The 15,329-nt window shown below is 34.6% G+C and overlaps 1 protein-coding gene across 2 annotated transcripts in view; it reads right to left on the reverse strand.

Moving 5' to 3' along the window:
* Positions 1–3,663: 3,663 nt before the first annotated feature.
* The window catches only part of LOC106467634 (zinc finger protein 25-like), a 58,651-nt gene continuing 46,985 nt past the window's right edge, over positions 3,664–15,329 (reverse strand). For both annotated transcript variants that reach the window (XM_013928000.2, XM_013928001.2), the window contains exons 5-6: positions 13,447–13,697; positions 3,664–8,849 (exon numbers count right to left, since the gene is read on the reverse strand). In XM_013928000.2, the coding sequence (XP_013783454.1) occupies positions 7,997–8,849; positions 13,447–13,697 (1,104 nt within the window). In that variant the 3' untranslated portion in view covers positions 3,664–7,996. The remainder of the gene's footprint in view (positions 8,850–13,446; positions 13,698–15,329) is intronic.

A 15,329-nucleotide genomic window follows, 5' to 3' on the forward strand; every position in this document is an offset into this window, starting at 1 on the left:
ATTTTATCAGAATTAACTACACATTTCCTCTGTAGTAGATAGTCCAATCCTAATATGCATTGGTCTTCAATGTCAGCTAAGTATACTTTCTGTTTGTTCTTCATGCCCATGAGCTCAATAGTTACCCACACTGGTCCCAACAACCTTGCATAATGTCCTGTCACACCACAGAGCTACTGTACAGCTTCTGGTACTCCTTTGTGATCCAGCACCTTGATACTCACAAGGGTATGCTGAGATGCAGAATCTATGACAAAGTTACACCTTTGGCCATTCAACTTCCCTGTCATGTAGACATTATGTGTGCTTGCCATTTTATACTTAGCTGTTGAGACTTTCACGATTGAGGTTGGTGGGCATCCCTCAGCACCAACCATTACTGGTTTCCCAAAGCTGACTTATTGGTGGTATTCTCTTACACTGGCTCCTCGTATGTCCCTGCTCTCCACAGTTCCAACAACCATTCTGGGTAGCAGCCTTTCCTGCTGTGGCATCTCCCTTGTGCTGAAGTTGCCAGCATTGAGCTCTCTTGTGCCCAGGTTTGTTACAGCACCAGCAAAGTCCCTCAAACTTCTCTGAAAGCTGACCTTTTCTGGCCTTGAATCCAGATGACTGTACCAACCTTGGTACCTCAGTGCTGGACTTAACATAGGATTCAAATTCGAGAGCTCTGGCCATTGCATCCTGCATGGTAGAGGGGTGTGTTTGTTTCACTCGTGGACTGTCCAAAGCGTCTACAAACTGATCTCTCAGCAACAATTTGAAGAAATCGGGTGATGCAGTTGGGTAGGCCTTGTGTGTCATACTTTCCAAGTCCTGTGCCAGCTCTTGCAGACTCTCCCCTTTAGCATGGACTATGGTCCTACACTTAGCCCTGTAGACTTCAGACTGATTTTGGATTCCATACCCGAGTTCTAGAGCCACTACCAGTGCTCTATAGTTGTGCCTGTCGTCTGCTGACAACTGTCCAAGTATTTCCAGTGGTTGTCCTTTGAAGCTCGTTGCCAGATATACTGCTTTCTGCTCCTCTGTCCACCCATTCATCTGTGCCAGGAGCTCAAATTGTGCTCTATACGCTTCCCACCGAATTCCTGTGGCTTCCTACGTACTGGATCACCCGTATTACTGACATTCATATCTGGGATGTGACTTCTAACAGGACTGAAGATGTCAGCATTAGGGTTTAGCTGCAGGGTCTGGAAGGGGCTTGCCATTGTCTGGAGCTGATTAATTCGATGGTTAATGTGTCCTCCTTGTGTAAAAGACAATAAATCATCCTTTAATGTAACTAATTAGCTTTTCAATTTACTAATATTTTCCATTTGTACTTCTTGCCACTGTTGTTGACTTTCCTGTAGTTGCTTCTGACTTTCTTCCTGTTTCCTTTCTTGTTCCAGTTACCATTGCTGTAGTCTCTCTTCTTGTTTATTTTCTTTCTTCTCCAACCACTGCTGTAGTCTCTCTTCTTGTTTCTTTTTCCTCCAACAATTGCTGTAATTTCTCTTCTTGTTTATTTTCTTTTTCCTCCAACAACTGCTGTAATCTCTCTTCTTGTTTATTTTGTTGTTTGAGCTGCCACTGTTGCAGGTTTTCTTGCAACTGCTGTTGTCTCTCTTCTTGTTTCTTTTGCTGTTCTTGTATTGCTGCCATCAAATCTGTAGTTTGATTTGCCGCCTCTCGTTTCCATCTTCTTTTTTTTATACTTTCTATCCCACTCCTGACACCAATTTGTTTCGTCTCTGTATGTTTGTTTGTTAATTTTTCTACAATACAAGTCCTTTCTTAAATAAAACTTGTTTATTCTTCCTCAATACACTTAATTTTCACAGTTACACACACTATAGTTCACAACAATTAACTCACTTTCTACCGCGCTTGACTCAATTGTCCGTCTCTATCTCCGCCTGTTAGCAACTATAGTTTCGATCTCTGTATCTGCTATTCTCGGTCGCAGCCGACCGTAACTGCTGTCCTTGGTTCCCCACTCTCTCTCTCTGCTTCTCTTGTCTAGCGCACTTACATACGATAATACTGTCTCTCTAGAACTTTCTAGGCACTCAACACGTTCTACAAGCGTCACTTGACTTCTGCTGTCATAACACACTAACGTTTATCGCGAATCTTCTAGAATACTCGTCACGTGACCCCTGCTGTCGTAAAATATGTACTAAAATTATTAAACAATGTTTGTTATCAGCCAATTAAACTGTCTTCAAGTTATACTTCACACTGTAAAACAGGTATAAGAGACTACATCTCGATTATCCCCTTAGGGTCTTTTTCTGTTTGAGCTTAGGTGTATTAAAGCAGAGTTTAAAAGTAGTTTTAAATTCACTGTTAAATATCAAATCCATAATCTGCCATTTAAGCCGAGTTTAAAAGTATTTTTTAAGATTCACTGTTATATATCAAGTCCCTTTTCTGCTATCTAAGCCGAGTTTAAAAGTAGTTTTAAAATTCACTGTTAAATATCAAGTCCATTCTCTGCTATTTAAGCCGAGTTTAAAAGTATTTTTAAGATTCACTGTTAAATATCAAGTACCTTCTCTATTTAAGCCGAGTTTAAAAGTATTTTTTTAAGATTCACTGTTAAATATCAAATCCCTACTCTGCTACTTAAGTCGAGTTTAAAAGTAGTTTTAAAATTCACTGTTAATTATCAAATCCCTACTCTGCTATTTAAGCCGAGTTAAAAGTAGTTTTAAAATTCACTGTTAAATATCAAGTCCCTTCTCTGCTATTTAAGCCGAGTTTAAAAGTATTTTTTTAAAATTCACTGTTAAATATCAAGTCCCTTCTCTGCTATTTAAGCCGAGTTTAAAAGTATTTTTTTAAAATTCACTGTTAAATATCAAATCCCTACTCTGTTTTTTTCCCGTTTTTGATGTCTTACTTTCCTTCTAGTTTGTATCTCTCATCTGAACAGTCTTGCAGAAATAACAATTCATTGATTTCTTTTACATTAGATGAGTCTTTATGCACTTTCTAGTCCTCCACGTCATCACTGCTTTTACAAACAACAGAAGCAGCCATTTCCTGACTATGTTTCTTGATTAAGGTGAAAGAAGTCTGGGCCTTATAACAATGACTGAAATTTCACAAAGTAATTGGATATTTAATTTGGTTTGATCAGTATGTTAATGTAGAGAACAGGATCATTATTAATAACCATAAAAAGAAGTAATACAGATGACACATTGTATATAACCAGTTTTAGAGTTTAAATCTAGCTTTTCTTACACCAATACTGGTCTTAGCTTCTCTTGCAAGATCAGAAAAAATTACTTTCTTTTGACGATATCATTACTCATTTCAGGATACAACAGTCTATCCAAACATTTTTTACTTGCAAAAACTCATTAGCTTATGTTACAAATTTTGTAACTTATTTATACATTTCTAATGACAAGTGGAAAGAAATACAACTTGCCAGAACTAGAGTTTGAAAAAACTAGCTTTCAGTTTTGAAAGTAAATAATCTATTAATTTTTGTAAGTATTCTGCTTAACTGAAGGACAGTTGAGCTCATATAAGGTATGGTATAAATAGTTTCAGACATAAATACTTGTAGTTTAAAATAAACTGGTCATTTAATTCAAAAATCATTTACAATCACCACCTCATATGCATTTTGAGAAAAAAAAACAACTTAAAGTCCAGATAAAAAGTATGCATATATAAAATCAGAAAACACAATACACAAGCAAAAGAAAAATAAACTGAAAATTTCATATAATGTGAAAAATCTAGCTATAATGAAATTCACATTGTAGTAACTAACAAAAAAAGAGTAACAAACCATGTGTATCTTCAGAAACAAAATAATTAAGCACACTTGTTATGAATTACTCAAATAATAACAATTAGCCAAAATAAAGGTGTCCAATGTGCATTCTCCTGTTCTTATGTTTACTTAGAGAATATTTGAAAACAGTGAAACTAGGAGAATATTATTGCATGTGAGAGCTTAAACTTAAGGCACAAAAGTACATTTCACTAAACATAAAAAAATGTTTCAACAATCTCATAGTTTAAACACAACAGATATACACTGTAAACTTGGCAGACTGAATGATTGGTGCAGCACAAAACTGACAAACAATAAAAGTTCTTATAAATTTAATTACTTCTAACAGAAAATTATCATGCTATCTTATTAAATACTGGACTTTTACACATTTTATTTTTTGTGTTAATCATAAATTTTATTCACACCCTAAAGAAAAAAAATCAAAACTTAATTTTATTCAGCTGCAAATACTTGTTTTGATTGATGAGTTCTACACTTCTTCCATTTATAAAACCACAAAAAAGTTTACTCAATAGACAAAATTATCACTTTTCTCTACATGATTCAGTCTGATGTCCTAGCACACGAGTTATTTCTCATACCAAATGCAATGTTGAAACATTTTAAAGTTATGATTTTAATCTGAAATAAATTGCATGCATTTCACAACATTGTTTTCACAAATCATCTACTATTAAGGACTTAGCTGTCTATAACATGTACTTTCAGTTTCCATGTACGAAGCTTTATTCTCAACATACCTAATTCTATTTATTCATTTCCTTAATTACAAAATTTCCAGTGTTACTCAGAGACAAAATACCTTAATACATGCAATTAACTACAGTTGTAAATACCAACAACAGAGCACATGTAGACCTAATTAAATGTTGTGTACGTATACAAGTGGCTACATAAAACATACACAAATTATTTGATAAAAAGCAGAATACACCAAAAGTTTTATGCAGATTATTCCATAACAATGCATTAACAGTTTAGGTATCTTAAATCTTATTTCTTTTTTGTTACATAATACATATATATATATATCTCAGTAGTGGTTACTGATAAAAGTTTTCATATATTTCTTTCTTTTTTATTCCACCATGATTTTACATCTCTTTATTAACTTCCAACTAGTGATATGCAAACCTCTGGGTAAGTATTTAAACCATGTATACTTTATCCACTTAAGAAAAGTAGAAGTAACACCTTACCTGTAAAATTTGGATTCATTACATTCGTTTTCCACATACATTCTGTAGTAGTATTTTCTTTGGTACTAGCTAAGAATAGTATCGTCTTTCTAAATACAATTAATTCTATAGTGTGATAAGCACACAAAACTGTCTACATTACCAAGGAGACATTAATCTTAATAACAAGTTTGTACTTGATTATTAATTGAATCTGACCTCTTGTAAATTAGAGTTAATGGCTTAGTCTTTATAAAACTAATTCTCTGTAAAGGAGTTGAAAAGTTTCAGGTGTTCCTGTAAAGATCGTTTTATGTGGATGTGATGTGAATCTGTGAAAGAGAGGCCCATGTTAAACAGCAGACTGTAGTGTAGATCCACAGGTATCACAAATCCATGCATGGATCTTTAAAATGACTGAATGCAAGTCTACCAATGAACATAATGTGATCAAGTTTAATAATCAAATAAGTATACTTAAAAGCAATACTGATCATCCCAAATGAGAACACAAAAAGTCCACTTTTTTGTCAGCTCCAAAGTAAAACTGGCTCTAAGATTGCTTTGTTGGTTTGATAAGACTTTTGTCATTTTGTTTGCTAACCTAATAGCTTTTATAATCTCTTTAATCTTTTAATATATGTTCTTTATAATTACTGTTTTATTATCATTATAAATTTCTTGTTTTAATTAATTAGGAGTATGATAAAACTAAATGATTTCTTGCTACACAAATTCTCTTCTGTGATGAGCAACATCAAGGTGATTCAGCTTAGATGAACCCAACAGTAATGCTTACATGATACAAGTATATGGATGAACTGTGTTTATATAAATGTGTGTGAGAAAAACATTATCATTATTCAGGACCACAAATTCTCTCTACTAAATAAATTTAAAGACTTGTCATTTTCACTTTACACCTATTTGTCTTCTAAAGTTTCATGCTTTCCAATACAAGAAAATGTTACCTGTACAGAACACATTAGTTTGGGCCAAAAGTAAGGGCATACAACTGGTATGATGCTAGAAATCCCTTAGCTGATTAGGTCACATGGCTTCAGTATCTTTCCTCTTTGATGTTTATCTTTTACTAATGGTTAATTTTACTGTTAGGCCAGTTTTTACATTCATTAAAAAGTTAACGATAAGAAACTAAATCATATTATCTACTTTTATTGAAAATTTTGTAATAATTTATTACTTGTTAAACACAAGACCATTTTACCCAATCACAACAGTGATAGATCACATAATGTCCACTCACCATTTGGATCAATCAGGATCTGTTGGAGGCAACCAATTACAAACACAAAATTAGCACGTAAATTCCTTTCAAATTCACTTAAGTATTTGATTGCATATTCCTATTATAATCAGTGTTAAATACATTCCACTTATCAGACTACACTGGTATACAAACTACACTTCAGTAATAGTGAGAGCACAATCGGATTCATTTACTCACATATTAATCCATCAAGCTTTGGCTGGTTTACAAAATAAAAATTAATGCATTACACCATCATACCAAGAAACTTTCAACAAGTATCTCATCACAAGTTCAAATAAAATATATTCATACAGATTTTATGAAATATTAGAAGAAAAAAATGTAAAATTTGTTAATTAAAAAATCTAAATCTACCCAAAATCAATTATACAATTGACAATTATATAAACTATGGTGGAAAAAAATGGGGCTACATTCAGTCCCATCATCCATTATTGATTTAACAGCAAAAGGATATTAAGACCATGCTCTTAATTTGTTTTTTCTTAATTTCTTGCACAACAAACAGGAGTTTTAGTTAAAAGAATTGAGATGAAGTTTTTTTATGTGATAAAGCACCATACGTACAAGTCCCTAACAATCTATGAACCCAAAAACAGTATTAGAAGTTAGGTATGTACGAGATTATTTTAAAATTGTGAAGAGATTATGACATGTAAGAGTATACAAAATAGAAAAATACGTAATCTCCTTTACTGGAAACACACAGTTAAACAGCAGAAGTCTTACAAAAAAAGGACTTTCCACTCATTAAAAAATCCACAAAAAAAGCATGCATTTACAAAATATATGTCAACTGCTACTTCAGTACATCTAATTATGATCTCAAAAACATACTATTTGAATGAGAATATAAATGGTACACCAGCAGATGCACTTTATTTCCACTTATACAGTAAATCTACTAAATACATTAAACAAGTTAATGCTCTCACAGAATAAAACTTAGAAAAGCAGCATACTACAAGTAGCTACAAGGACTGAAAAAAATAATTTCTACAATAAACACATAGCTACAAACAATTAAGCACAAGGTTTGAAAAAAGATAATTACTGACAAAAATACATTTAAATGGCCATTAATTATTCTACACAAAATTCATGTTACTAAATACTGAAAAAGAATATATCAAAATATATAACAATAATTAATGGCCTAAGCACTATTATGTGACCTGCAGCTTTCTTACGCACCCACTTACTGCTCCACTACTCTCTGAACAGTTGTATATTTCTATGTTGCTGGAAGACAATAATAAGGCACATTTACTGTAAAAACCTGTGAGATGTTAGGACCACGCTTTTTTTTCTAACCTATGTTTATTATTCTCGACAACTTACGTGAAGTCTTTGAAAAATAAAGAGAGTAAACAGAGAAAGTTTGCTTGAGAGAGATACCATATGAATTTGAGTGTTTCTCAGTGTCTAAAATTGAAAAATCAAATCCTTTAAAAGAAAGTTCAATAAAGGTTTAACCTGAATATGTTAATTTTTGTATGTTACTGGAGATAATAGTATATTTCACATTTAAGTATGAGACAGTTTATATTAAAAGTAACGCCATTATTAAACTTCTCAACAGCTATGAAATGAAGGCACGTAATAGTAAAACCTGTCAAACTACTTATCAAATGGAATGCCTTGAAAACAATAATATATGTTTAACAGTGCTAAAGTTAAGGCACTACCACATCTCCCACCTCAGGTCAGCAATTAGGATTTAGCAAGCCGCAAAACATGCAATATCACTTCATCCACAGTCTGGTTATTGAGCAAGGTCTTGACAGCATTGTCATCAATGACAACAGTGAAAAGGAGTTTGGAGTTTTCCCGCAAACAATCCATGTAGGTGTAGTCATCTGGATTTACTGGGGTGTGGCCACAACGACGAATGACAGCCTCCAACAGTTCAGCTACTGGCCTGTCTGGCCATCCAAATCCCTTGAGGGTTGGTTCATCCACCAGAAGACTAAGAAGTTCCCGAATGTTGGAACAAAGGGTTTCTTCATTTAATGTGCGAGTTGATGGTGTACCTGGTGAAGCTGGACTATTTTTCTGATCCTTTTCATCAAGCAGAATCTTATCTAAAACATCACGATGACGCTTTCTCATGTGACGCAAAAGACAGTCTTTACGTATGAAAGCACGTCCACATTCATGACAGGATCGTGGTTCTTCTTTTGTGTGAGTTAGCAGATGAAGCTTCAAAGAGGGTTTAATGGCAAATCGTTTCAAGCACGTTGGACACTGATGAGGTTTCTCACCTGTGTGCAGAGTGAAATGTCGTGTCAGATCTTCTTTACGGGTGAAGCATTTCCCACAATCCGAGCATTCAAAAGGCTTGATTTTATCATGAACATATCGGACGTGCATTTGTAACCGGGCTTTGCGATTGAAGATTTTTCCACAAGCTTCACACTTAAAGCCATTGTCACCAGTATGATAGAACATGTGGGCTTTGAGACCACCTGACTGAATAAACTGCTTTCCACAATACTGACATCTGTGAGGGCGAACACCTGTGTGAACCCTAATGTGACGATTCAAGGTTCCCTTTAAAGAAAATCTGCAAAGAAAAAAAAAAGAGTGATTAAGTAAGCTAGACAAGCTTTCCAACTGTTACTACCTCTAAATAACAATTATGATCATAAGATCAGGATGTCTTCATTGATGACACATTATAAAATCAACTCATTAACACTCTCGGTACAGACTTATTTGAATCACTTGAGTTCATGACCAAAAATTGACCTTTGTAGTTTTTATATTATAACTTTTATCGTTTTTTGTGTATCGTCACAAAATTTTGCAAGCTTTCAGTAAGCATTAAATCTCTTGTACACAAAAGATCAAAATTTTTAATGATTTTCACTACAAATTTTTCCATGAAAGCAATTTTCATATTAAGATTAAAAATACTTTTTTTCATCTGAAAACTGTCAAATTTCATTTAAGTAAACTATAAAAACCTCCTAAGTAAATTTCAATTTTTTTTCACTAAAACTTCATATTTTATCTGTTATTTTTTCTATCCTAACTCTATACAAGGTTGGTTAATTTGACTGACCTCATAACCAAAGAAGTACATTTAAATTACTCCTTTTCCTTTCTAGAATGACTTCAAATTGTAACAGTATACATATGTTTATACTTAATTTTATTGTTTTATTACCCTTTGATCCACTTCTAACTACTAATTTCACCACACAAGATGTAAATCACTTGGCAAACATGTAACTCACATTACCCTAATGAATTAGGTAACGCACAGGCTACTCACGAGCATACCTCATGAACATTTTTTATTATGATCTTTCGTTCTTTTACTTAACCTAACCGTACCTAATTTTAAAAGTGTAGTGTTGACAAAGATTTAAATACAACAGAAAAATAATGGAATATAAAAGTTTAAGGCCTTAACACACAGCTTGTATTGAAATGTGTTTATGATTTCTTTTTAAATGACACAAAACCTTGTAATATATAAGATAAATGTAATAAAAACCTTATACAAGAAAACAAATCATTTCTCAGAGATTATTTTCTTAACTTTTAAGCCTTATCTACATGGAATTAGCATACTTTGTACTGATATCACAGTATACAGATTTTGTGGTGAGTTAAGTTTATTTTTAATCATTCCATAACATTATATTGAAAAGGTGAAAAAATGTAAGAGCCTAATTTCAATTTTTTGATTTTTTTGCAGCGTAACCAATCAAATAATTGTAAACTAAAACTATAAGAAGGATTCAGTAAATCCTGACCTGTATTCATCAAGCATAACAGATCAGTGGTTTGGTACATATAAATTACTGATCAATATACAATAGTGATGCCTTCTTGATTATTTACTGGTTAAAAACCAAAAAAAAAAGCTGAACAGAAAAATATAGTATCAACAACTATAAATATTGTTGATTAGGTCTAATTCAAGTCTTTTTTCACCCTCTTTTAAAATTGAAAACAATAAATGCCCATTTCAAGAAATACAGTTCCAAGTACAAGAATATCAACAGACAATAACAAATGTAGTGAAAGAAACTTTATTACAAATATACAACGTTCCAACAAGCTTATCATTAGGTACAATGATGAAGAAATAAGCTTGTTGAAATGTTGTATATTTGTAATAAAAGTTTTTCTCACTACCCACTCAAGCTGTTTCAAACTATATTTTTGATAGAATAGCTATACCCCTTGTGCATCTGGCTATGATACTTGTATGGTACTAATTTTGAGCTAACTCTCACTTAAAATTCATGTTCAACATTAACTGCACTAGTGAATGATGGCATCATCATGCAACAACAGCCTTCCACCAGTAGGAGAGTGACACAATCTCTTTGTGCAGTAACTTCCCCCTAAGTACTTGCATTCAACATAACTTCAATATTAGACAAGGTAAGAAGAAAGTGTACCAAAAGGTGGAAGGTGAGTTACCTATCAAAATTATACATTTTCAGGTAAGGAAAATGTTAAGTTCCGAGATGATACTCACCTCCGTACACAAAATAGCTAGAAACCCACACTGAAATGGTGGTGTAAACATTAAACCTAGATGAACTCCCTTCAGAAGGCACCCCATGATTTTTGATACCCGATGGCGGGGTTTCATAGTGGCACACCCATGGGAGGCTGCATCTCATCTTGACCAGGGTATACTCTTCATCCAGAAGGAAGAAAGGCAAACGAGCATCACATGGATGGGCAGAATTTTTTGCATGATGAACTGAGAACCTGCACACAAGATGTTGGCAAGCCAAGAAGTGTAGTGTGGTTAGGGTAAGATCAGATATACTCTGTGTCTCACCCTGACTCAATTGGACAGACAAGTATGTCAAACCTGTCCCACTGCAAGAGGAGAGGACACAAGTTGTTTGAGGGTTGACCTGTAATACACAGACAGTTCCACCATTACCCTACTTCCCACTGTATTGTACTGTACACAATCAGTGAGGAACTCTCCAAGGTCCACAACCCCAGCAGCTAGGAACTGGTAAGTGGAAAGGGTATCTTGTGCTCCACTTGAATAAAGGAAAGAATTTTCATTGGAAAGACCCAGAAAAGTGCCTAGATCACCATAGACGCCTGTCGGAAAGGTCTTTTACTGGAGACAGTGGAAAGAGTAACCGTAAAACCTTATTTTGAAAAGTTGGCAAGCTTGAGCCAAAAAAGTGAACAGTCACTTCTTTGGTGCCGGCTTTTTTCATGATAGTCCATGGAATAGTATAGTCTGGATCAGCAAATAATTAAGTTTAATACCAGGAGGATTCTCCTCTGGTGGTCTTGTGGAACATCCCATCTTAACTGGTAGAGCCAGGCCAGATGTGTTGGGGTCTTTTGATTATCCCTGGTCTGATGGAAATAAGCATACCCTAGCAGGCAACATCAGCCACCTGGCAGGATCCTATAAAATGGAGAAGGGTAATGAAAAAGAAAATGTACTTATCATTCTCAAAGACCATATTTAGTTATATTGATGAAAAGCAAATGGAGGGAGTCAAAACAGCCAGATGAAGACAATGAGTGAGTTATATCTATTAACACATCTGGGTGGAAAAAGAGTCGTGGTTAGAATACGGCAGAGGAAGTGGGGGCCTGGATGCCAACTGATGAAGCAGAGGAAATGAAGGTTGTGCCAGCCAAAGACTTGACAATAAGTGTCACTTATCAAAGCGAGGACACGAGGGAGAAGACAAAGACATACATCCTACCAATCCTGACTGAAAGCATTGACCACCTGGGCTGAAGGATTAGGAACTGGGGATCACAAGAGTGACATGCTCAATTGAGACTAAATCCAACAAAAACCTGAAAGTAGGAAGACCTATCTGTGGTTAGAACTCTGTTCGGCAGAGACTCAGGCACATGAAAGGCCATCATACAAACATGATGGGAATATGCCAAAAATAGCAGGTCCAATACATAGAACCAAAGAATTCTAGAACACAGAAAAATTCAAGAACATTGATGTGTAGTGAATGCTCCTCCAGAGCCCACACACCCAAAGGTCGAAGTCATTCAAAGATGCCACATAGTCCAACAGAGAAGCACCTATAAAGAGATGGAGATCCAGTTAGGAAAGAGGACAGCAATGGGATGTCCAAAGTGAAGTTGATATGGTCAATCCATCAAGACAAATCCTTGAAAAAAAGGAAAAGGGAGGAGCACAATTGAGGAAAACAGATCATAAGAAAGGTTCCACTGGTACAGCAGTTTCCACTGGAAGAAGTATGTGTATGTGGCCTCAAAAAGTGAGTGGTTCAAGGGAAGTCAGAGTTAGCAAAAGTAAAAGAATCTCATGCACAGGGTGTAAAAGAGAAGAACAAACCTTGATAACAAGACATTTTGTTGCCTGTAAATGAAGTGGAGAAGGCTGAGCTCAACTAAGATGGGAACTGAAGAACACACCCAAACATACCAAGTATTGGGTGGGCATGAGAAAAGACTTGGAATACCAGACAGGCTGGCACAGTCTCCCACAAAATAACTCAGGTGTGAGAGAAGGACTCATCTATGTAATAATGGAACCTCATACCCCAATATGTGAACAAGGTGGAAAATGCCCCCATGATTTGAATAAAAACATAATGAGCAGATGCAATGCCAAAAGGAAGAGCACAGAACTGGAAAAATTGATCTGGATGGGCAAAACCAAGAAAACATCTGGAGGAAAAAGCAGTTGCAATGTATAAAAAGGTGTTCCAAATGTGAACTTCAGTCATACACAGTCAAAGCAAAAAGAATTACCAGAAATAAAAGAAACCCTCCATTAGGAACAGAGGAATGATAAGAAACTAAGAAAGACAAGAGATCAATAACCAGACACCAGCCTCCTTGTGGATCACAAAAAAATGAGAATAATAACCAGGTATGGGGGTAAATATCTCTAAGAGGCATTGTTGGTCAAGAGATCTGAGACCCCAACCTCAAGATACTGAAGGTAAAAGGTAACAGAAGGAAGAGGAAAGAAAATGGAAAAGCGGAGGAGGTGAAGAGATAGGCTGTAGGTGAGAACCCGAAGAGACCATAGGCTGGCGAAGAGAGCTGTGTCTAGAGGTGAGGTATCATCTTGGAAAAACTGTTTATAAAACCAAGAGGCTCATATTATGACCCCATCTGTATTTCTAGTTAAAGAAAATGAACCACTTTAATCTTACCGGAGCCCACAGTCAGGACATTCATACGGTTTTTCTCCAGTGTGTATACGTCTGTGTTTTGTCAGAGCACCTACTGATGGGAATGCTTTGGAACAGAATTCACATGTGAAGGGTTTCTCTCCTGTATGAGTCCTGATGTGGATTGTCAACAAAGAAGTACCATGAAACTGTTTTTGACAATAATCACATTTGTATTTCTTGCGACGAGAAACTTCTCCAGCATGTTGTCTGAGATGTTCTCGAAGGTTTTCCTATATACAGAAAAGGCAAAAAAAAAGTTCAAAGTTTAATAAGATAATTTTTAAGGTGACCTTACTTTTACATTGTTCATAAAAATGTTAGGATTTTATGATTGAAATTAGCTTACCACCATCAATAAAATTTAGTAAAAAAAATGTAACAATACACATACACACTAAATCAGATACTGACTATATATATGTTAATGCAAAGCTAAATGGAATGAGCAAAAAATTACCAGTTTACTAAAACCTCTTACACAAGATTAAGGTGCAAAAATCATATAATCTGGGCCCCATATTTAAATAACAGTGCTATATATGAATTCCAATTATGTTATTAGTTCTTACTGAAAAATACAGATTTTTTTATCTTAGTTTTAAATACAGTATTCATCTGAAGTACTGGCAATAGCTGTACAGAAAACAAAATGTTATAGAAAGATATACCTAGAATGACAAAGTTGTTATACTGGTGAAAAATAAAGTACATACAATGGAGTTTGCCCAAATAATGTATTTGGCTATTATATGATTTTTCAAATGTTTTCAAGTAATAAAGCAGAAACAAACCAATAATGGGTGTACAAAAGATAGTCTAAATGTCAAATTTAATTACTGGCAAATCAAAGTATAAAATGTTTGGACTTCAGATGCTGCAAGTTTCTGGGCTCACTTTATGCTTTGATGTGTACTTGCCAGAGCACTGATTGTACAACCATTTATAGCTGCCAAAACAACTTTCAAAAACCCAATGACAGTTTTAATAAAACAGTGAACTCACAATAATTTTAATGAATCACCAAACACCTAGGTATTTAGGTTAACACCTATAAATATTAATAATGTACAAAATAAAAGGCCAGGAAATTCATCATCTTTAGGGCAAGGCCATTTGGCCTTGAATTTTCTCTCATTTTCAAGGGCACTAAGGCAAAAAAAAAAAAAATTCACTGGAGGGCACTAAGGCCACAGTAAATGGAATAGAAATGAGTTTCCTAATTAGTTTAGTAAATATGGGATTCATTTTTTTCATTAGGGGCTTGAGAAGCTGGCCTATCCTTCTAGATAAAGTTTATCAGGTAGGTAAGTATTAACTTTAACCAATGAGAATTATGAAATAACAGTACATCAGCTTCAACAATAAAGAAACAGGTATCATGCTGATCTAAAATGTCTCATGACCTTAATAAGATTCCTTCTTTTTGACCCCTACTGACCCTACATGACATTTGACCTGAAAATTGTATACAACTTTTAGGCAACTCTTTCCACTTATTAATTTGTCTAACTTTGAAAAAGATCCAACAAAATCCCTGGAGGGAGAAGTATTTTAAAGGTTTCCAGGACTTGACCTCTGGTGACCTTACAAATCATGAACAAATTTCAGACATCTCTATCCACTTACTAATTTATCAAACTTTGATAAAGATCAAACTTACACATAATGAGAACAAGTGCTGTATATGATTTCTAGTCTTTGCCCCCTTCTGACCCCAAATGACTTTTGACCTAAAAATTGTATACAACTTTTATGCACCTCTACCTATTTATTACGTTGTCTAATTTTGAGAATGATCAGACAAAATTCCTGGGAGAAGTTTAAAGGCCTAATTTCTACCAACAAAATTCAACCACAACATG

The sequence above is a fragment of the Limulus polyphemus genome, unplaced genomic scaffold, assembly GCF_000517525.1.
Source record: "Limulus polyphemus unplaced genomic scaffold, Limulus_polyphemus-2.1.2 Scaffold2686, whole genome shotgun sequence".
NCBI lineage: Eukaryota > Metazoa > Arthropoda > Merostomata > Xiphosura > Limulidae > Limulus > Limulus polyphemus.